The sequence below is a fragment of the Choristoneura fumiferana genome, chromosome 25 (genome assembly GCF_025370935.1).
Source record: "Choristoneura fumiferana chromosome 25, NRCan_CFum_1, whole genome shotgun sequence".
In the NCBI taxonomy this organism is placed as follows: Eukaryota; Metazoa; Arthropoda; class Insecta; order Lepidoptera; family Tortricidae; genus Choristoneura; species Choristoneura fumiferana.
The window spans coordinates 3356954-3380634 of record NC_133496.1 but is presented as its reverse complement, the minus strand read 5'-3'; the positions used below and the strand labels follow the sequence as shown (position 1 = coordinate 3380634).

At 37.6% G+C, this 23681-nt stretch overlaps 2 protein-coding genes across 2 annotated transcripts in view; one reads left to right on the top strand and one right to left on the bottom strand.

Moving 5' to 3' along the window:
* The window catches only part of LOC141442169 (uncharacterized), a 40554-nt gene extending 31608 nt beyond the window's left edge, over positions 1-8946 (top strand). Inside the window, exons 15-17 of the mRNA XM_074107070.1 lie at positions 6646-6858; positions 7507-7624; positions 8039-8946. Of these exons, the coding sequence (XP_073963171.1) occupies positions 6646-6858; positions 7507-7624; positions 8039-8153 (446 nt within the window). The 3' untranslated portion in view covers positions 8154-8946. The remainder of the gene's footprint in view (positions 1-6645; positions 6859-7506; positions 7625-8038) is intronic.
* LOC141442175 (sperm flagellar protein 1-like) lies at positions 8946-18529 on the bottom strand. The gene is made up of 5 exons (XM_074107078.1): positions 18356-18529; positions 16811-17020; positions 14601-14705; positions 13075-13220; positions 8946-10050 (listed from the first exon to the last, which is right to left on the bottom strand). The coding sequence occupies exons 1-5, from the start codon at positions 18471-18473 to the stop codon at positions 9424-9426; spliced, it is 1206 nt and encodes a 401-aa protein (XP_073963179.1). The 5' UTR covers positions 18474-18529; the 3' UTR covers positions 8946-9423.
* Positions 18530-23681: the final 5152 nt, after the last annotated feature.

The window sequence follows — 23681 nt, the reverse complement described above, 5'->3', positions numbered from 1 at the left end:
GGAGGCATCCTGCATGCACCATGGGCCTGCAGCTACTTTGACCAATAATTTCAAGATACAACTAAATGAAACCGGAAAAGTGCGATTCGGATTCCCGCACCGCGGCACCGAGGGCTCAGTACTTTGTAGGATCTATGAATATCCTGTGGTAGCAGAACCCCCTCTCTTGAACAAAATGTACGCAGTATGGGGTAATTTTAGAGGATTACTGACGTACAGACAGACGTAAAAAATTCAGAAGCATGCTGAACGCTTCTGTTGCTGTGAAGTTGAGCTCTGGTTCAGTTCGAAATGCGTCAGTATAGTGTGGTGATAGATGGGTTTGTGTGATTTGTGTGTGTTCTTACAGCGTGGAGGTGAAAGAACTGCATGAACACACATTTCTTGCATAAACATAGCTATCATAAGGTCGCAGGTGAGCAAAGTAATTGTTCGAGTTCATATGGACCTCCGCAAAGTAACGCCTGATTCAATAAATTATCATTACCGTTGTTTGTATGAGATACAGTGAGCACGTTATACAGGTACAGTCAAGGGCAAAGATATCGACACGGCCAAAGTTGCAAAAATATGTATACACGTCTTTATGCACTTAACATTAAGGCCGTATATACATATTTTTGCAACTTTGGCAGTGTCGATATCTTTGCCCTTGACTGTACTATACGCATTTCGTGTGTTACAGCGTGAAAAGCACCGTGAGAGCATCAACACGGCCAACAAGTGTATATCAATCAGCTTTGGAGGCATGCAGGTATTGTCCGTGGGTTGACAAGGACACCACTACTTATACTTTGTTGTTTTTAGCATTAGAAAGGAAGTAAACGATCTTGACGTGATATTTATTGAAAATTAAGTCATAGCTGTGGTCATAGCAAATCATGTAACAATTACATAACAAAAATAGCACTTATATAGCAAAGGCATAATGTATTAACAGTATTGTAGTGGTAATATAATGTTAACCGCAAAAATGTTGCTTTGGGCTTATAACTACTGAATTTCACAATAGATAGGTACCTTATTCATTAATACCCCTAATTTTCAAATTAACATGGTCTCATAATACCTAAATGTCAAATTTTCCGTGAAATTGTCAGCGACCGAAATGACAAAATATTAAAATAACTCAAGCCGAAAACACCTAAATGGCAAAATGCCTATTTTGTGTGTGATTTGGTGCTTTGGAGATTACCGTCGCGGCAGGAAAAGGAATATTCATCTTATGTAAAAATTGACGATCTCAGTGTAATACATCTAAATTTAGGTATTTTGACATTTGATAGTTTTAAGCATATGTTGTTTTGCCATGAAAGTGTTTGAAGTTTAGTACGTACGTTATACGTACGTTAGCATTATGAACTAAGGTATTTTGAAATTCGGTCATATTAAGGTTCCGGTGTTTTAAGAAAACAAATTAGGCATTCTGCAATTTAGGTAGTTTTGAAACCAAGACGTTTTGAAATCTGGGAATATTGATAGAGGTAAAAAAAATTTAGTAGTTATAAGCGAAATGTTTGCAGGTAATAAGCCAAATAAATAGGAATCGAATTCTTCATCATCATCATATTAGCTTTAGGATGTCCACTGCTGGACTTTGTGCTCTCCCAAGGTACTGAATGTTTACCTGCCATTCAAATATTACGGCGGTACCAAGAAAATGGCAGACTCTCATATTCCTATTGTTTACACTCGGGTATAAAATACGATAATCTTTTTTCTAGGGGCATCAGGCAAAAAAAAATCGGCAATGATTAGGTAGTATCGAGTATTAGCAGAGCCCTCTCCTAAGCAAGATTTATTACGCGGTGTGGGGTCTTTTCAGATAGTTACAGACAGACATAAAGCATTTATAGACATTTCATAATTATTGGTTCTGCTATAAGAGCTTCATACCAAATTTTAAGTTTTTAGGACCTTATAGCTGAACCCTTATAAACCTAGCCTATAATGACCAATCGTAGATTAATAAACCGATAGGTACTCAAAAAAGTCTGGGTAATACTTTTATGTATATTTTCAACGAAAATTATATATAAACTAGCTATTGCCCGCGACTACGTCCGCGTAGATGTTTGAAAAATAGTTTAATATCGAGATGAAAGTCCACTTATCAAAGAGGTCAAATGTTACAGAATAATGTTAAAGGCGATAACAAGCGAAGAATCGATTCGATAACATCGATAACTGGAACAGTCGATAAAACTTATGTTCAATCCCTCTGATGTTTGATTTTTAACTATGAGAAATTCCGCTCCTTGATTATGACAACCTGTTAGTCAGCAAATATTACAAAAACCGCCTGAGTGTAACGGGTAACTAAATGACCAATAACAATGACATTTATGTGTGTATGTCGCCCGCCCGTATTTTAAATATGCTTATGTGCGTAAATGCGGTGATGGGGCGCGTCATTTCAGAGAGCCTACTCCGAAGTTCGAAAATCGTAGTTCCGTAAAGTACCGTCCCTCTCGCTCTTGTATTAAATAGTCTAAGTGTCAGAGGGACTGAACAAAATGTATGAATTTCGTAGTAGCCCTGAAGATTAGACAAGCTCTACCTACTGTTTTATATTCTAATGATACCTACTCTGTTTCTACGGTAGGCGAAAATACGTACTATGGGCAAGGACCAATATAGTCCTTGCTATAAATAATAAATAAATAAATATTTATTTCAGACCGTTAAGATCCATAATATGTTAGTAGCCATTGACTTATATCTAAATTAGTAACACTTACTAACGAAAACATGAATGCTATGGGTAACCTTTCGCATGTACCTATCTCTCAATGTCATTCTAAAACATAATAAAACATGTTTTTATTGTCTTGAATGACCACTAACAGCCTGTACTTTGGAAATTTGTACTAAGAGCAAATGATAAAAAAGTGCATCTGACAAAATATATACTTCTTCAATGTTCGTTTTGTCGCCTGCCGTAGAGACAGAGGTATACCTGAAGTTTATATTTATAACAGACTCTTCATGACGGTGGTAGTAAAGATGAGAACGAGGAGCAAACAGCCGGAGAAGATAGCGAAATGCTAATATCACCCAAGTAATGTGCATTTGTATACTTTCCATTTTTACTTACACACACACACACACACACACACACACACGCACACACACACGCGCACACACGCCCAATTTAGGTTAAGAATTTGCTTTGTGTCAACTTAGTATTAAGTAGTTCAATTACTTAAGTAACTGCTGTAAATTGTAAATTCTCTGGTCTCCGCGATACAGGCCCAGAGTCTATAGTGCGGAGTCCGCCGATGAATCTAAATTGTAACCTTGTTATGTTTCAAATAAATTCTTTCTTTCTTTCTTTCTACTTGGCTAGTATGCTCTACCTAATGCGGCAAATTGGTTAGTTTCCTATGTAAAAAACGTTACTCTGTTTATTCCGACAATTGATTATCACAAAATATGGACACGTATTTTTTCTTTTGATATGTGGCACACACACACACATTTTTAGGTATATTATGATTTATGATTTTACCATCGTACATTTTAAGGGGTACAGTCACCAGCATTAATATCTGCCATAGCGGAGAGTGCAAAAATATCTGACACGTCCTTCCGGCCCTAGAAATAGAGTCGTGTCAGATATTTATGCACGCTTGTTATGTCAGATATTGGTGCCGGTGACTGTACTTATCCTATACATACCTATTTAGGAAGTAGAGCACTAGTTTTAAGGAAACTTTGTAACAGATATTTTTAAATAAATGTATTATTTATAATTATTTATTATTCTCTGCTCAATTGACAGAAGATAAAAATATGCTTCCAATATTTTCTGATAATCGATATAACAAACTCATTACAATTTACTTATAGGACACTGACAAGACATGGTTTTTTTTTAAATTCAATTATCTAATCTTTATTATTATTTTTTCTACTTTTCTAGAGAGGCCATATCCAAAACGGATCAGATGGAAGGGGGTGAAAGCACGCCAAACGCTTTGGGGTATCTCTTTTTTATTTATTTTGTCCATTTTTGTTATTTTATGTCATTTTAGTACTCTCTTTGCATCTGGGAATAAAACATTCCGCTTAAGTAACTAAATAATGGCTATCTGCGCCACTAATGTGCCACCAAGCAATTGACATACTTTTTTGCTGTCAAAACGTGATTTCCATAGTTTTTGTATGTGACATCACTTTATATATATATATCCAACTCAATCGGTTTACTACCTATTTATTTGTTTCGAAGCTGCTAAAAACCAAATTTTTAAGTAAATTTATAATGAATCTACTTTTTTATCAGACCAGGGTCTTGGAATTATTGTTTAATAGTGTCAGAAAAGTTTTTTTATATATAACAAAGAATAACATGAGTTTGTCGATATGCCTGTATTAACACATGGCAATATAATGACAAAATCTCTACTAAAAACTAGAGACTCTAGTAAAAAACACTTTAATTATTTCACCCTTGAAAATCAGATTAATCATTATCAATTAACTTAATGCGATACAGCGCTATCATAGTGAATCGTAGCGAATCGGGTACGACCCGTATCCCACCCAACCGACCCAGCTATGGGACACTTCTCCACGCTAATACATATTTTAATTTTAGAAGTCTGCACCAGGACAGCATGCGCGTTATCAATGGCCATGTACCAGACGTGGACCACACCATTAATTACGAAAAGGTACCAATTAATTAATATTTTAACAGTGTCTGCACTTGTTGGAATACTTAGTTTTAGAATGTACAGTCGAGTACATAAACTCGTGAGCAAAAATTTGGTCAAAAATATCTGAACACGCTTCTTTCTATGCCGTGTTCAGATGTTTTTGATCAAATTTTTACTCACAAGTTTATGAACTCGACTGTAGCTACTTTGCCCAAAAATGCTCAATGCATCTCATAAAGGAATATTTTGTTTGTGATTTTTAAAACTATTGTCTTTTTGTCAGACATGCCCAATGGACAAGTGTCAGCGACTGCAAGTGGACTCATTCCTGCGCTCGCTGCCCGCCTATATGCGTGCGAGCCCGTTCACGCACTTCGAGCACACGTTTGAGGACTATGAGACGTGTTCGCCAGGTACCGTGGGCAAATTGCCCCTCCCCCTCCAATCCATTTGGTTTTTGATACAGGTCTTTAGACGATCATAGGCGTATGTAGGAGGAGGGCAGTGCCCTCTCCAGGATTTGAGTGTCGACTCTACTTCGTCGCCAATTGCTTCGTCTCAAAGGCCATACCATCTTGACAATATCTCTTCTTATTCAACCGATATCCACCTAATACTGAGTGTAGGTCTCCGCCAATTCACGTTGCGATCTTGCAATGCTATAGTTGTTTGGCCGGATACCGGATATCCGGCGGGACCGTTGGCCGGATAGCCGGATATTCTGTCGAGGTTTAATTAAGCTAATTCGAGCGCACGCTTTTTACATCCGTACGGCATAAATGACTAACTAAGATTTCAAAAACTGATGTCAATAATTGATAAAATACATAAATAAATAGCAGCTTTTAATCATTACTATAAGTTTTTTAATATCCGATATCTGGCCGAATAGTAAAATTGTGGCCGAATAGGCCGGATACCGAATACTGGCCGGATATCCGTTGCATCTCTAATGACGATCGATCACAAATTGATGATCATAATCATAACTGTATTACTGAACAGGCTTTGTAATGTCACAGTGGCCGTATTGTCCAACGCTCTAGCGCTCGCAATCGCATTCACCATCTTTTACCCTCATCTTACACCGTGTGAGAGAGAGAAGAGGTGAATCGATAGTGATTTCGAGTATGTTAGACCATAAGGTCTCTGATTGGAAGCAACATGGCGTACAGTCAAGGGCAAAGATATCGACACGGCCAAAGTTACAAAAATATGTATAGTGTATACACGACTTTATGCACTTAAAATTAAGACCGTGTATACATATTTTTGCAACTTTGGCCGTGTCGATATCTTTGCCCTTGACTGTACCTTCTCTCTTGATAGGGAAATCCAATGGGAAAACTGACAATAGCTGGAGGTCAAAGCGTAGAATCTTCCCAAATGAAAATATGTGTTGAAAGTCCATGTCTCTGATTAAGGGGATCTCATGCCCCAATGACCTTCGATCTGAATTCCTTAGTTTTTTAATGTTTTTTGTAGCTTATTATATTAACAATAACTGCTTTAAGCAATATAGTATCCCATATTTACTTCAAAGTTCATGTCTTCGAGATATTTGGCACCAAAGTTTAACAATTTTAGGCCAAATAACTGGTTTTCTGCCCATAACTTTTGTGTTAATTAGTTTTAAATGAAAACCCTAGACACGTTTTTAGAGACGTCAAAGACGAACCCAAATAAATGTAGATTTCGTATAAGTATGTTAGATCTTTCACGTCAGTTATACGAAATAAGTGTTTTGAGACAATGTTAAAAAAATACATACAAAATTAAGTATTTTTTTTTTTCAAAATCCGGTTGACAAAAATGGAGATTAAAGATTGAAGAACCGGTAGCCGTTTGACTTATAATTCTATCTGTAGTGCAAAAGTAGGTGATACGATTAAAAACTTGTCAAAAATCGATAAAAACCTCGGGTTAAGGATGACTGGACATAGCTAGGTAATGATGATTAAGCTCATTTTCTTCATTACAGATCAGCTTGAGATCTTAAAGCAGCGCCTAGAAGACAAGAAGACGAAAGGTCTGCCAGCCACCGAGCTGGAGGTCAACCTTCTGGACGAGTGGGCCCCCGATGTGGAAGGGGTAGGGGTCCAGACGTCTGAGATGTCCGTGTCTGATCTACCCCCTTGCACGTGTAATGCTCCCAGCCCAACACCTGCAACTAGTGTTGGCAGGGTGTTCAATGGTAAGTTCATTTCGAGCGAACCCCCGATATGTAAAGGAGGGTCTAGACGTCTAAGATGTCAGATGACTTGCCCAAACGCACGTGCTATCGTTCTAGCTCCAGAGACCGTATTTTCTAACGCGTTGACGTTCACGATTGCATCGCAAATCGCGATTTCACCATCATCTCTTTCTACCCTCGTCTTATAACGTGTGACAGAAAGAAGTGATGAAAACGATTGTGGTACAATGTGTGGCAGACAATAAGGCCTGAGGACTTCTACTACTGTACGGCAGTAGTGTTCAAAATGGTCAAAGTGTTTAATGTGGTCAGACATCTGCGATGTCAGGTGATGTCAGTGTCCTCTTGAAACGAAGACTTTCTCTATAATTTGATAATGTTACAATCAAGTGCAAAGATATTGACACAGCCAAAGTTGCAAAAATATGTATCCAGGTCCTTAATGTTAAGTGCATAAAGTCGTGTATACATATTTTTATAGCTTTGGCCGTGTCGATATCTGTGCACTTGACTGTACATGCATTTCCATTTAAGTTTAACTCTCACATCTCAGATTAAGCTTGTCTTCACTGTAAATGTGGTAGTAACTATAATTATTGCTTCGTCTTTAACAAACGTATGCTATCATTGACCCTCTGCGTCTTCTAGTGGAAGACTTGATCCCAGTGAAAGAAGCAATGGACGAGATACATCGCGAGTGCTTCTACGACAACCGCATCGAGTTCGATCGGTTCAAGGTCATCGGCCAGGAGAACAGCGACAGCATGTAATGAAGTTTCTATTTTATGGTGTGGTAAATGCGTCTTATGCATCCAGCCTTGTCTGATGGGAAATAGAATCCATCCATGGGTGCATGAAGTGACTACCGGCCCGGTATTGGGCTCCTCAAGTCAACACCATGCGATGCAGGCTCACCTTCCTGCCCTCCCCTGCTGGTGCCAGATTATCTATAGAGGTTTACTCATCGTATCCTCTAAACCCGCTTACGTTACGGGCCGGAATGTCTGTATAGTATTGGTGATTGGGCCTCTGTCCACTGCAATGTAGCGTACAGCGGATCTTGACAACAATCGTGACATAAACTCATTCTATGTTGGTATTATCATCACATTTTAAATTAAATTCTTCATTTATCATTTTCAACTGAATTAAATAATAAATAATACGTCTCATTTTTCAGCTGTAACGTTGATGAAAACAAAGACTTCAAACAAGCGCGAGTGACAGAAATACAGAAGATACTGAAGCGGCACCCCAGCCTTCTGGACTTGTTCCAAGGAAACACTCGTTGCTAGCCAAAATAAAAGGCTGAAGAGAAAGCTATAGTGCCTCAACCGATGAACCGTAAGGTTGGGGTACTTTGACCCAAGGAAGGGTAACTTTGACCCTTATGGTAACCACATATAGAAGGTTCTAATAAAAAACAATTTAAGGACCTACTCTAACTGACGCGGTTTGCACGGAGAGACACCTATTAAAAATAGTATGAGCAGCGCTAACTGCACGCGTCGCGTGCGACGGATTTTACCTGCATACGCGCCCGAAAGCGTGCGCCCGCGCAGTGCACCCGCGCCGGATAGTGTAGGTTCTAAAGCGTGCGTAGTTATCGGAATGTGTCATAATTTCAATTAGTAGAACATACGAACCTAAATCGGCCTTCACCGGTTTGATAATAGAATGAATAATAATAAATTTAGTATATTACAAAATATATTAGAAATGGGTTTGCTAAAAAATCCTGGACAGACTATTTTAATTATTTACACTTGATCATTGATGATTATTTAGACTTAATATATATTTCTTATTAAATAAATTAAAACAGCCTGTCCAGGATTTTCTTAGGAAACCAGTTTCTAATATACTAAATTTATTATAAATACGTTTCATTTTATTATCATACCGGTGAAGGTCGATTTAAGTTCGAATCTTAGACCAAATGCAATTAAATTAAATCTGGACGAGTTATTTTCAATGGTCAAAGTTACCCTTCAGGGCTAAAGTAACACGACCTTGCGGAAGTAGTTAAGAAGTCATTTTACTATTTTTTGTACACTTTATTTTGTAACAATTAAAATTTCCAAAAATGACATACATAATTTTAATCCTAAGTTAAATTACAACAAAACGTGTAGAACACTAGAAAATTTTTAAAAGTAACAAGTTACAAATTCAATAAATACTTGAACAACCGAAGACGTACCTACTTAACTGAATATTAAAGACTTAACTGAGATAAATTGTCACTATTAAAAACAACAGTCCTACCAAAAATGAAAAAAAAAAACGAAGCAAAAGCAAAAAGCGACTAAAATCATAGCTATTATAAAAATGTTGTTTACCAATTCCTCGCCTCTCTCCTATCTCCTTAAAGTGTCTATCGCCACGGTTTTTTTATGTCAATGACCTACGCTGGAATATTATGAATTATGTATTTATAAGAAACTTACTTATATCCATCCCAGTGACGATAGACTATTTATCTCAGCTCTGTCTATATTATTCCTTGTATCCCTTCGATTGAACGACGAGAACACAATTAACATTATAGTAAACCTAACTACCCTAAATAAGTTGGAACTCGACATCGCAATTGTTCGCAAACTCCATCGGATTTGTTATTTCCTTAATTTCTTTCTGAATGCTGTCTTCAATTGTCACCATAGCATCTTCCTCACTGTCTTTAAAATCATCTACATCGATGTAATCATCAGATAGTTTCCTTTGAACTATTTCTATCTCTTTAAACACGTCAGATTTATTTTTATCAACTTGTTCATTGTCACACATTTCTGAAGTCACTGTTTGGAAACTGGGTTTCGATAGGACTTTTGTAATAATATACGAATCCACTTTAACTACTGGTATTTTAGATTCCTCTTTGAAAACTTTGATATCTTCATTTGATTTGGATTCTTCAGTTTTAATAGCTTTAGTTTCATCGCATTTATTTTTATCTTCAAGTTTGGGAATTTTGCTGGCTGAATCGATGGATTTTAGCGATGGAATTTTGGTAGGTAGTATAACTATGTCGCTGACTTTAGGAGTGGGTGGTGAAGAATCAAATGGCATGGATAAGCTGTTCTGAAGTGCTTCCACCTCCTTCCGTCTCGTCTGCTTCCTCTCTAGTTGTTTCTGCAACTCTTCTATTCTCTCTTCTTTTAGTTTTAGAAGGTTGTCTAGGTGTTCCACCTGCAACAAGATTTAGAGTTAGCCCGTATCTCAAAATCGATAATTTTACTGAATGAACGTTTTATGAACATTATTTCAAGAGTCAATTTTATTGACATATTGATTTGAGATACGAGATTTTTTTAAAGTAGTGACGATATGTGTTTAAATCTTATAACCATATCATTTAAACTGCTATTACTACCATTGTATACACAAAATTTACACAAAAGATCCCTACGGGTCGAAGTGTATTAAATATAAGATAAGACCATTGTATAACTTTACCGCAGTTGTCTCTCGTTACACCATCAAGTTTATCGTAGTGAAATAATTATCTTTATTAGAAAATAACCTGTATTTAACTTTGATGTTTAACGCAAAAAGAAAATGAATTGTCTTTAAAATTACAGTTATTTTCACAGCGCTAGAAGCGGCAGGAACAAAAACATTTCCACAAATGGTTTGCTCAGATTTAGGGGCCCTCATAAAACCTTCTGAATACAGTTTCTATTGTTTATTATGTTCATTGTTTATTCCTAAATTTTAAATATACGTTAACTATTATATTATAAAGCTAATGATGTTATGATGTTAACCAAAGATAGTGTAAGGATTAAGGAGGCTTTAGAATTAAGGGACACAGATGCACTTATGGCTAAATCGTTTTAATAGCCCTTTAACATCTTTTGCTAAGACGAAGGTTTATGAAATAATAATAGCGGAGTTTCCGTTGAAAACAAGAACTAAACAAAGGAAGTAATTTCTACCTGAAGAGTCCGAAACTATTGTTCCTTCATTTTTTAAAGTGTGATGTTTTCGTACCATGTTTGTTGAGCGTTCTGTAGTTAAAAGGGCAAATATGAAATCATAGTTTCGCCAAATTAATATGTCCGTCTTTCTGTCCGTCAGTCCGGGGCTTATGGCTTATGAGATCTTTGGTAGGTACAAGAAGTGGAATGCTATGATTTGACATGGGTTTTTTAAGTATAAAAAACGCCAAAGAATTAGAAAAAACCGGCCAAGAGCGTGTCGGACACGCCCAAAAATAGGGTTCCGTAGCCATTACGAAAAAATAAAGCAATATTTTTCTAAGGATTTCGTATTTTATACGGAATCTTCCAAGTTTAGATTATATTTTATTAGTTTACATTTTATACCTTAGGCTGCTATTTACTCATAAACTACTCAAGCAAACTTAGCCGTTATAGTTTTCCTTGAAAGTTTGATATACTTAATACCATCCTGATTTTTTTCAAATTTATCCACCCACCTGTTTAGATTTTAGAGGGGGGGGGGGGACGCTCGATTTTAATGAAATTTTGCACTTTAAAGTTGAATATTTCGCAAAAAAAAACACTGAATCGAAAAATCGTTTTAGCAACCCCCTAATGGTTTAGACCTATCCAACGATACCCCACACTGTAGGGTTGGATGAGAAAAAAAAATCACCCCCACTTTACGTCTATGGGAGGTACCCTAAAAAATTTTTTTTTTTTAGTTTTTAATTGTACCATTTTGTCGGCATAGTTTACTTACATATCCGTGCAAAATTACAGCTTCCTAGCATTGATAGTCCCTGAGCAAAGCCGCGGACGGACAGACAGACAGACAGACAGACAGACATGGCGAAACTATAAGGGTTCCGTTTTTGCCATTTTGGCTCCGGAACCCTAAAAAAGACCTATGACCGGATTGACTTAAAATTTGGTATGGATGTGTAAGTAAACTCAACAAGAAGTACATCCAGCGATCAAAACTTGTTTTATTAAAACCTCAGAAGAGAAAAACGAAAATCTTATGGGATCACTTTTTGTCCGTCGGTCCGTCTATCAGATGCTTATGGTCAAGTAGGTACGCGTGAATTTATCAAGCTGCAATAAATATCAAATATTCGGATCTGGGACCCCTTGACACGAACAAACATATAAAAACCTAACTTTTAAGTCAATACGCAATCAAAAGATAGTCATTAAATAAATTATCAAAAAAAAATATTTTTGAAAGATGAGCTTTTAGTGTTTTGAAAAAGAAGAAATTAAGTAACTTTAAAGTACCGATGTAGTGAGGGAGTAATGTTTTGTCATTGTATTTTGTCGGATAGGTTCGTATTTATCAAGCTTTCTCAACTAACTTTTTTTTTATAGCGGCAACACTTCTTATTGTTATTTTTCCTAACCTGTGTAATGTAGTCAACATATCTACGAATATACGAGATTTATTCTCATGTTACATTTAAATTATGTTCTCGATGCTGAGGTGAAAAATTGTATGTGTCACACGAGACCAAAGTTTTTTTGCATCTCGTGTGTTTGAATCCCTTGCTGCTCTTAGGATTCTAACCTAGAATCACTTGCTGACGCTCGTGATTCAATTATAGAATCCTTCGTTTACTCGGGATTCAAAATCAACACTCGCAACAAAAAACAACTTTGCTCTCTTGTTGCACAAACAACTATTTCTGAAGGAGCGGTGTGAAATATAAATTATTTTCTTTGTTTCTTTACTGAAGTTTACTGAAGCTAGTTGAGAAAGCAAGATAAATACGACTTCTCCGTCAAAATACGATGGAAAATAGTTATTTGTGCAACAAGAGAGCAAAGTTGTTTTTTGTTGCGAGTGTTGATTTTGAATTCCGCGTAAGCGAAGAATTCTATAATTGAATCACGAACGTTAGCGAGTGATTCTAGGTTAGAATCCTGAGAGCAAGCAAGGGATTCAAACACACGAGATGCAAAAAACTTTGGTCTCGTGTGACACATACAATTTTTCACCTCAGCAGCGAGAACATAATTTAAATGTAACATAAGAATAAAACCACATAAACCTACCTGTTTATAAAACAAACACATTTTTTAAAATATAATCCGATTATTAAGAAACAAATATAATAATCACATTTAAAACCCTTACTCAAAAATTATGCGAACAGTCGCGATTACATCTTTAAAATCAGTGAGCAAAATGCGATTTTGCTCACTGATTTCTCATAGCAAAACCTGCCTGTTTGAGGTGCTGAGGTGAAAACATTATTTATTGTTTTACCTTAGACTTCAAGACTTCAGTGCAGTCTTTAGAGTCCTTGAGCTCGGTCTTGATAGCCAGGTAAGCCTCGTGGGTGACCACCTTCTGCTGGATCGTCTCCAGAACGCCATTGACCCTCGTTTTCACTGGCACCACCAACACATGCTCTGTAAAATACCACCAGGGCCCAATGAGGGCTATCGCGTATGAATTCACCACTAGAGGCGCTAGTGTAGCGTGAGGTCTCCGAAATGTCAAATCTCATAGTTTTTGGGTGAGCAACGCGGGTTTATTTATAATTAGAATAATTTTGTGAATATTTTGCAATACCTGAAATTAATTATGGCAAATATGCGTTCCGGGGCAATTAATGTCTGTGTTTTGAGACAGTTTTGTCTTTCGGAAACCTTTGTCCTCCCTTTTTTCCGAACAAAACGGGGACTATGGAACACTGTGGCATGCTCGATATTTTTATGGTACGGCTTTAAGGTGTATTAAATATGATTTTAATCTAAACTTTGTTTTCACGCCCGTAATAACAGACTTTGAAAGCCATACTTAAAAACCACACGCAACAGTGCGCCATCTAGTGAGACAAAAAACGATAGCCCTCAACCTAGCAAAAGCTTGTCCTATGGGTACTAGGCAACGAGTAGATATACTTAAGTCTGTCTGTAGATAAATATGTTCTTAAATACATATTAAACGACCAACACCCGAAAACAAACATTCGTAGGCATTAATCACAAAAACCAACAAGTTGTGAAACAATTTTAAAATTATCTTTAAAAAACCCGGCCAAGTGCGAGTCGGACTCGCGCACCGAGGGTTCCGTATAAATATTTTTATTATATGATGTAACAAAAAATTTACGGTTTTCGCAATTTTTCCTTTATCTGTGCTATAAGACGTTGGTTCGTAGTTACCAAATTTCAAGATTCTGAGTTCACGGGACACAGCCGTGAAGGAAAACATCGTGAGGAAACCTGCACAAACCTGCGAAGCGATTCAATGGTGCGTGCGAAGTTCCCAATCCGCACTGGGCCCGCGTGGGAACTATGGCCCAAGCCCTCTTGTTCTGAGAGGAGGCATGTGCCCAGCAGTGGGACGTATATAGGCTGGGATGATGATGATGAGTTCACGGGAAGTAGGTTTTGATTCCCTTGCGAGTTTCGAAAACGGCTGTATCTTTTGATTGTGTTGGCTTAGCACTTTGATTTTTTCACAGCTCCAAGGGCCAGTAGAGTAGACTTGAGTATTTGATATAAATTTCAGCTTGATACCTCCACGCGTTCCTGAGAAAAAGGGTCTTGACAGACGGACGGACGGACAACAAAGTGATCCTATAAGGGTTCCGTTTTTTCCTTTCGAGGTACGGAACCCTAAAAAGACGATGATATGAACGTTTTAAATTGCCACAGAGGTCCGACAAAGACCGTGACGTCTGCCGCGCGGCTTAAGCGCACCGTCTCCTTCTCAAGCGATACACTGAAGAGGGACGGCGCTAAAACCGCGCGGCGAACCGCATTGTGCGTTCCTGCACTTACCATCATCACCGCTGGCTTCGTAGTAGCTGCCGCCGCTGGACATGTTCTGGTCATTGTCGTCTGCGGTTTTATTAGCGTCCTCATCGCGACGAATCTTGTCACGGACTGGAAGCATTTATGTATTGAACAAGATAGTACGTATACATTATAATTATAATAGCAGACTAGCTTTTGCCCGCGGCTTCGCCCGCGTGGAATTCGGTTATCGCGCGCTGTTCCCTCGGGAACTGTGCATTTTTCCGGGATAAAAAGTAGCCTATGTCACTCTCTGGCCCATTTGTCTTTATGCCAAAAATCACGTCGATCCATAGCTCCGTTTCGACGTGGAAGACGGACAAACATACACACACTTTCGCATTTATAATATTAGTATGGATATTGGGCACTTAGGTAATTTTTCTTTTGTCAATTAAACAAAAAATACAAAATGAAGTGCGTCAACATTCGCACGCAAGCATTAGTTTTCTAATAATCTAATAGAACTGATGAACTAAATAGAACTGATTGGGTTTGTTTGACTAATCTTTGACGCTGTCCACTTTAACCCTTGATAAAGTAAAGGCCATTTAACGACCACTTGCATTGAGTTGGAAACTGAACTTTATTATTTTCACAATACGTCACAATTTCCATTGTAATTATTGAAAATGCTACTAGCTTTAAAAATATGCTTTGTCAGATGTATTCGATAGCTGTTCGATACAGCGCCATCTATAGTTCATCTGCTGAACTAGATAGCTTGCTAATTAATCAAAATGATCGATGCCCGAAAATGATCGAAAATGATTGATGAAACAAACTTAAAAACCTTATTTATATTGATCTAATGTGGTGGTGCGACACTAGCACATTTTGTCAATGAATGTCAACACATTCATGAACCTCAGCAGTTACAAAATAAAACACAAAATGTGGTGGCGCTAGTATCGCACCACCACATTAGACCAATATAAATAAGGTTTTTAAGTTTGTTTGTCACTGTTCCATTGCAATCGGCTTCGGAGTAAAAAGTCCAAAAAAAAAAAAAAAAAAAAAAAAAAAAGAATATTTATTCACAAAGCGAAAGAAACAGATAAAAAATAATTTGTGAAGAGGTAAAGGACTCAGCAGTGCTGCTGGTTTTCAGTCCTCACCTTAAAGAAGGAAATGGTAGTGTGGCTGACAATAAGCAAAACACTACCTAAAACATAATAAAAAAAGAAAAAGAAAAAATCAATTTTCCCATACAAAATCCTCATGGGTTTCGTAACTGTTAAAGTTTGGAAAGTTCATCCCTTTGATACGGAAAACTCGGAAGGTTTTGAATCGAAAATATATATCCAGTATAATCAGATAATGGCGTGTTTGCTCAAATTAAAGGAGAAACGGCGCTGTTTATATAGTGTTTTTTCGGGCAGGACAATGTTTGCTGGATCCGCTACTATCATAATAAATTGATGTGTCTCAGGTTCGTCCAGCAACATGCTGTTTTCTGTTGGTTGACAAAAAAATCAACCGGTGTTTATAGCTGCTTTTGATTCTGTAGTTGTATGCTCCAATATATGGGTCCTTATTAAGGGTTAAAAACCGACCAGTGTTAACCACAATTGAAAAACCCGAGCCTCTTGATCAGTCGAGCATTGCGCTGACTTACACATAAGAAGTAGGTACCTACGCGCTCGATTTTAAGCGGCAATTACACTGCGTCGTTCACCTAATGCGGTCGCCGAATTTGTTTTAAACTACTTCGGCGAACGAACGTGGTCTTTATATTAGTCTGCCCGTCTACTGCGGCGGCCATATTAAGGCGGTGGCATCTGCAGGGCTACTCCGACACTCGAAACTCGAAGTTCGGGTCGTGCGGTCCCTCTGACACTTATACTGTTTAATACGAGAGCGAGAGGGACCGCACGACACGAACTTCGTGTTTCCAGTTTCGGAGTAGCCCTGCTGTCGTTCGCCGAACTACCGTGTTCTTTACACTTTTGCGGTCGCCGCATGCAGCATGGTAATGCAAAATATTCACAAAATGATTCTAATTATAAATAAACCCGCGTAGCTCGCCCAAAAACTATGAGATTTGACATTTCGGAGACCTCACGCTACACTAGCGCCTCTAGCGGCGAATACGCGTTAGCCCTCATTGCCGCTTTACTTAGCACGTTACGCTTAGCTGTAGCTCAAGTTAAGCTTGAGCTTTAAGCACTTTACTGAGCATCACCCAGACTTACCCATGAGCAGTACGCGCTCGATCATCCCTGGCGCACTGTTGGCCAGCTGCTCCATGGTACTGCAGCACAAGTTGAGCTTTAGCTTCTTGAGCACTTTCCTGTTGAGTGTCATCCAGTTGTTGAGCTTCAGTGCGTGGCTGTTCCTAGGAGGGTAGTTGTGCATCTCTACTAGCTTCGGGTAGTTCACGCTCAGGATTTCAGCAAGGAGGACTGTAAAATTATAATGTAACAAATGAACTTTGATCGTCAACAATTATTCCAACCTAAAATAACCAAGGGATATCGGTTATCGGACCTTCAATGCTAACAACCCATTATAGTCGCCTAAATGACAAAGAGAAAGAGAGAAAAAAAAGGAATTAGAAACGTTGCTACCTTTATAGGTAGTCGGGTTATCCCCTATAAGTCTATAATAACACAAGAGTATTTTTTTTTATTTTGTGCGACGAAATAAGATGTTTTTTTTACTATAGCAGACAAGAGACATCTGATGGTAAGGAATCTCCGTCACCTAATAAACACACGCGACTTCGTGATAGCCACTGGGACGTTGCTCACTTTTGCACGACTCAACGTTCTTTCGTTCAGTATTTTCACTATTCAGTTTTGTAGTTTTTAGTATTACTGCTTTTGGTGATCAATAAAGAATATTTGTATTGTATTTTTTAGCTTTCTTTTTCTACGCCTACGACAGCATGTTAGCACATTCACTCTGTACACTTTTGCTAAAAAATATTTGTAGGCGCTTAAACTTTTCACCGTAGATGAGGATATACTAATTATGGGGTACAATAATCCAGTGGAATGTGATACACAATCACAGAATTTGGTATTCGCATGCATCGTATAAAGCACTGGTGTAGATAGATTATTAGGTGCAAAAATGAAATTGGAACGCATTCTTATACAAGAACTAAAAACCTGTAGGTCTGCAAGTTACGGAAAGTTTCCAAAAAGTTGGAAAAGTTCTCGGAAATTTCTGGAAACTTTCACAAGAAATATAGGAAATTTAAATTTAAGAAACGGAAAGTTCCAATCCCCATACAAAATTGTAAGAAGTTTCCAAATTTTTCCTATATAAAATGGCTCCTGCCACACGCTGAATTATACCTACTTGCGCAAATTCCAATTTGCACAAGCAAGCATGTGCGTTAAGACGGCAAAACGGTATACGCACAAACGGCTTTTGGACGCCATACGGTTTTTGCGCCAATTTTCGCATAAGCCGTTTGCTCATGAAGTTGCCTTAACGCTTGATTCAATAAACTATACACCTATGATGATGATTTACTAGCCGGTTGCCCGCAGCTCCGTCGTAGAATGCGTGTATCGCTTTCCGCGGGAACTATGCAATTTTTCGGGACAAAAACTATACTAAGTCCTTCCCTGAGACTCAAACTATTTATACCTATACCGAATGTCATCTAAATCGAATCAGCGGCTTAGACGTGATGAAGTAACAAACAAACCAACAAACAAACAGACTTACAATACTTTCGCATTTATAATACTAGTGGTTAAAAATACTTGCCACAGTATACTAACCGGCATCGGAAAAATCTCTGTTTATTTTCTTTGTCGGGCGTGACAGCTTGAAGGTATCCACCCAGGCGAGGACTGATTCTATATCCGCGAGAGGCACAGGCAGATCAAAAGCCGACATGTTTTGTATAATTTTATTTATTTATTTTAGGCGAGCTCGACGTTGCAATTTTTTCGTGTCTGTTATGTCATTGGGCTTTTTTTTCGGCCAGTGGTTTTTACGTAAAAAGTATTAACGTGCCTCTACTCTCTGGACATCGATCAAACACACCCAAATAGAGTTCCGTAGGAATATTCTAATACTAGCTGTTGCCCGCGACTGTTTATCACTATCCCGCGGGAACTATGCAATTTTCCGGGATAAAAACTATCATATGTCCTTCCCCGGGACTCAAACTATATGAATACCGAATTAAATCTAAATCGGATCAGCGGTTTAGACGTGATTGAGTAACAAACATCCGAACATCCGAACATCTTCACAAACTTTCAAATTTAATATTAGTAGGATTTAAATTTAGATACCTAGGTAGTTTTATTAATTTAATGCTATTGTACATGTATTTATATTTTAATAAAAAGTTTATAAATTATTATACCAATCAAATAAAATGATATTAAACTAAACAATGTAGGTATTCCAAACAATTTGGAATATCCGAAGTATTAAATCGTAAAGCAGTAAATTCTACGTTAACATTGTGGCGTTTGTATGAGGCTTCGTACAGTCGATCTTCGCTCACCATCTGACGGATTGTTGTCAAACGCAGGTCTGTTCCTGCATAAAAAAATTGTGAATGGTCAGTTTAAAGTCACTGACCAGCAAACCACCTGTCACTTGACACCTCCAACTGATCAGTGAAGCATGACTGATATCTCTAGAGAAAGCACCATCCAAACTGTAAGTAACTACATGCATTTACTAGCCCAGTGTACCTTGAGCCCCGCTCTCCACGTCTGCCTTTACAATTTATATGGACAAACAGTTTTTGATGGGCTCAGAGGGTTCTAGATATACTGGCGCGTCATAGCGGGACTTTGAAATGCATTTCATATAGAAATTGCACTTTCTTGTCGTGTTTGGATATTATATTATGCAAAAGTTTGCATGTTTATACTTATCTAGGTATCATAGATATATATGGTTTGATAGGATGCTATTCTTTACTAGCTCGAATTTTATCGACGTGGAAATACCGACCTTGTTGGTCTATGGTTTTTTAACGCATAATGGAGGATTTGGGTATACATAAACCTTCGAACACTGATGTGACCCTAAGCCCAGTTTCATAAAACCACACTCGTGTATTGAGGACCCCTATTACTATTCTCAAACACTGAAGGGAGGGGGTGCCAAAACGTAATAAGATTGCGTGGATTGTGATTGGTTAGATAAAGGGTCTCCTAGACGGGCCATATTTTCACTGCAATTTGTGGCCGGCAACTATTGGTGTCCCTCTCTTACTCACATGTTAGACAAGGACACCAATAGTTGCCGGCCACATATTGCAGTGAAAATATGGCCAGTCTAGGAGCCCCTTTAGATGTGCGTTAAACGCATTTCGCATAGCATAACAACTTATAAGCTATGCGCAGGATGCATTAAAGAAGATTACAGGTTGCACGAAAATAAAATAAAAAAACTCAACTTAGTAATTTTTATATATAAAAAAAGGCCAAGAGCGTGTCGGACACGCCCGAAATAGGGTTCCGTAGCCATTACGAAAAAGTTAAGTAATATTTTTCTAAGGATTTCATATTTTATACGGAATCTTCCAAGTTTAGGTATATTTTATACCTGAGGCTGCTAAATATTTACTCTTAAACTACTAATAATTCCCAAGAAAACTTAGCCGTTATAGTTTTCCTTGTAAGTTCGATATACTTACTACCATCCTGATTTTTTTCAAATTTTTCCACTCACCTGTTTAAATTTTAGAAGGGTGGGTGGGGGGGGGACGCTCGATTGTAATGAAAATTTGCACATTCAAGTTGAATATTTTATAAACAAATCAATGAATCGAAAAATCGTCTTAGCAAACCCCTAATGGTCTAACGATACCCCACACCATAGGGTTCGATGAGGAGAAAAAAAATCACCCCCACTTTATGTCTGTGGGAGGAAGCCTAAAAAGATTTTTTTTATTGTACCATTTTGTCGGCATAGTTTACATAATATCCGTGCAAAATTACAGATTTCTAGCATTGATAGTCCCTGAGAAAAGCCGCGGACGGAAAGGCAGACAGACAGACATTAGAAACTATATGGGTTCCGTTTTTGCCATTTTGGCTCCGGAACATTAAAAAGGAAAAAAAGCTATTAGATATTAAGAATCTTCCCCTTAATAATAAGATTCCATGATGGTCTAGGAATAAAATCGTCTGACTGTATATTAGTTTTGGGCAAGCCCATTTCCGGGCGCGATGTACGCACGTGACGCAACTGCAGGGCTACTACGAAACTCGAAACTCGAAGTTCGTATCGTACCGTCCCTCTCGCTCTCATATCAAATAGTATAAGTGTCAGCGGGACCGCACGACATGAACTTCGAGTTTCGAGTTTCGTAGTATCCCTGCTGTCATTATACAATAGAGTCGCCCGCCGCCGAACTTTCTCGAAGAGACGTGCGCCAGCGCAGCTCGCTATTTAAAGAATTCGTCAATGAATAGTCGAACGAGATGGTGTCAAAATAAATCAATAATCATCATAATCATCCCATAAATACTATAAACTAGCTGTTGCCCGCGACTCCGTCCGCGAAAAATTCAGGTAACAAACAAACCTACAGACTTAAAAACTTTCGCATTTATAATATTATTGGGATGGGATGTGAAAGTTTGTGTGTGTGTGTGTGTGTGTGTGTTTGTTACTCCTTAACGCTAAAACGACTGGACGGATTTAGATGAAATTAATTTGGTATACCACGCGCCATATAACTCTACCTAAAAGTTGATTACTTAATACTCAGTTTTGACGCATTTTTGAGAGATTTTTTTATGCGACGTCTTTACGTTACTCCCGGATTGTGTTCTAGTCGCTTAACAGTATAGTGCCTATTCAATTATACCTGTAGTTTTGGTGGTACTGGTCGGGGCAATGAACTTTCAGGCAAAGTTAGGCGGCGGAAGGTATATGTAGATATGTGGACATCTGGAATAACACAGAAGTAGGCTATTTTTATCACGATACTCCCACGACATCGGGGTAAAATCTCGAAATCTCAACCGCTGGGTTTAGGGTCATGAAATTTGGCACATTTTTTTTACTGCAACATCATTGAAGATCACGATATAATTTGTGGGAATTCCTATAGGAATTTAGTGAACGTCTCTGTAGGAGCAATTCGTCACTACTTTGAAAAAATCTCGTATCTAAAATCAATATGTCAACAAAATTGAACCTTGACGTAATGTTCATAAGGTTCACTCAGAAAAATTATCTACTTTGAGATAAGAGTTTTTTTTAAGTAGTAACGAATTGTATATTTATTTATTTCGGGGTTCTAGGAAGGATAGAAAATATACGGCAAAGTATATTATGTATAATTTCATGCTCACGTTTTAATTGGAGAGTAACATAATCAGCTTTTTTAGGGTTACGTACCTTAATAGGAAATTAAATGAAACTAAATAAAACGAAGTGAAATTTATTGTAACAAATGAAAGAGCTTGTTACAAATAGTTGCGATAGGTTCTAAAATTGATTTTAATTTTAGTCATAATTATTGTTCAGTTAAATTAGCTTCAATATGATTATTTCATAATTTATATGTTGTTTAAACATTGACCTTTATTTCACATTGTTCGTTTTCGATACTAAAGACATCAACGTGCTCCGTAAAAAGAGACGAACTTTGCAAATTAAAATTGTATTTTTATATTAAAAAGAAACACGAGTTAAAAAGCATATTTAATAATTAACTAGATGTTGCTCACAGTGTTGCCTGTAGCACTGCACCCTGTGATTGACAAGCTTTTTGCGAGTGAAAAAAAATACTTTTTAATTTTATTTATTACAAATACTGACTGATTCGTCAATATAATCTTTTCTATAACATTAGTTCCTTACTAACGAACGACCAGCCCCAGGAAAGGCCAGCACTTTGAAGAAAAAGAGGCTAAAATTTAGGAAAGTCTATGGTCAAAGGCAGTAAGTTTAGTTATATATGAAATGCACTTACAAATGAAAAATGTACTTAAAAATAAATAAAACTTAATTAATAAAATAATAATAAATAACACTAAAAGAAACAATTATACAATAAAAAAATATAAAATATCAAAAAATCAAAATATATACATATGTTATTATTTTTATATTATATTATATATATAAGACAGATGAAAATTTATTTAAGAATATAAACTTATAGAAAATACAATCATATACCTTAGATACTACTAAATAATAAAATAAAATAAAAAGTACTCAATACCCGTCCGCATCGTACTCGTACTTGGCCCAAACGTAATCCATTACCCCAGCGGCATTGCCCCGTTGTATGGCCAACGAGACCCGCTGGACCAACGACCCGGAACGGGGGTCACCTCCTCATCCTACGCCCCAACTCCCAAACCAACGACCTAGAGTCCACCCCCAAGGGCCAGCCGTCTCGACCGCAAATGGCATAAAGTCGTACGTCGGTTCCAAGGCTGAGTATAATTAATTACATATTTTATATGTACATACTCATTGTACTCATTTGTGGTGCTCAATAAAAAAATATAATTTTGGTTTGTCTATAGCAATGCTTATTGGATGACGTAAAATGTCACAATGACAAGGTTCTGTGGTGGCCTAGGAACCAAATTGGTTGACTGTACTTTGTTACCTAAGCTCTTAAAAGATTAAATTTCGCACTAGCAGTAAGTAGGCCGTTAACATCTAAAAACCTTTTCCAAAACGTAACAGTATATCAAATTTGAATTCAGAAATCTCTAATGCAAGATAACTGCTGCATAACTGTATCTTTAACCGAAGCCTCGTTTACTTTCTGCGAGATTACCGTGCGAGTTGTGTGTGGCGGTCATCATAAGCAATCAGTTAAAATTTAAATACATAAATAGGTAAATAGCGATAGGTACAGTGAAGCAGCGTTTTAACCAGAGATGTGTAAGGATGTGTTGCGAGGAATATGTTTATCATTAAGAGAAGTCTCCTCGTTCCATTCTCCATACAAACGTAGTCCCGGCCGGTCTCATTTGAAAACTAAGCAACAGAAATAGATGAAATTTTGTAAGTATGGACTAGACGTAATTATCTATGCCCTGAATTACAGGAGCTCAAAAGTCGACAAAAAAAAGATGTCAACTTTGCACGAGAATTGCA

Excerpts from the sequence above, each read along its gene's own strand:
- LOC141442175 (XM_074107078.1), bottom strand. The coding sequence starts at position 18,473 with ATGTCGGCTTTTGATCTGCCTGTGCCTCTCGCGGATATAGAATCAGTC. Across the intron at positions 13,221-14,600 it reads CGAAGCCAGCGGTGATGATG|AGCATGTGTTGGTGGTGCCA; the intron begins GTAAGTGCAGGA and ends GGTATTTTACAG. Across the intron at positions 10,051-13,074 it reads CTGAAGTCTTGAAGTCTAAG|GTGGAACACCTAGACAACCT; the intron begins GTAAAACAATAA and ends ATCTTGTTGCAG.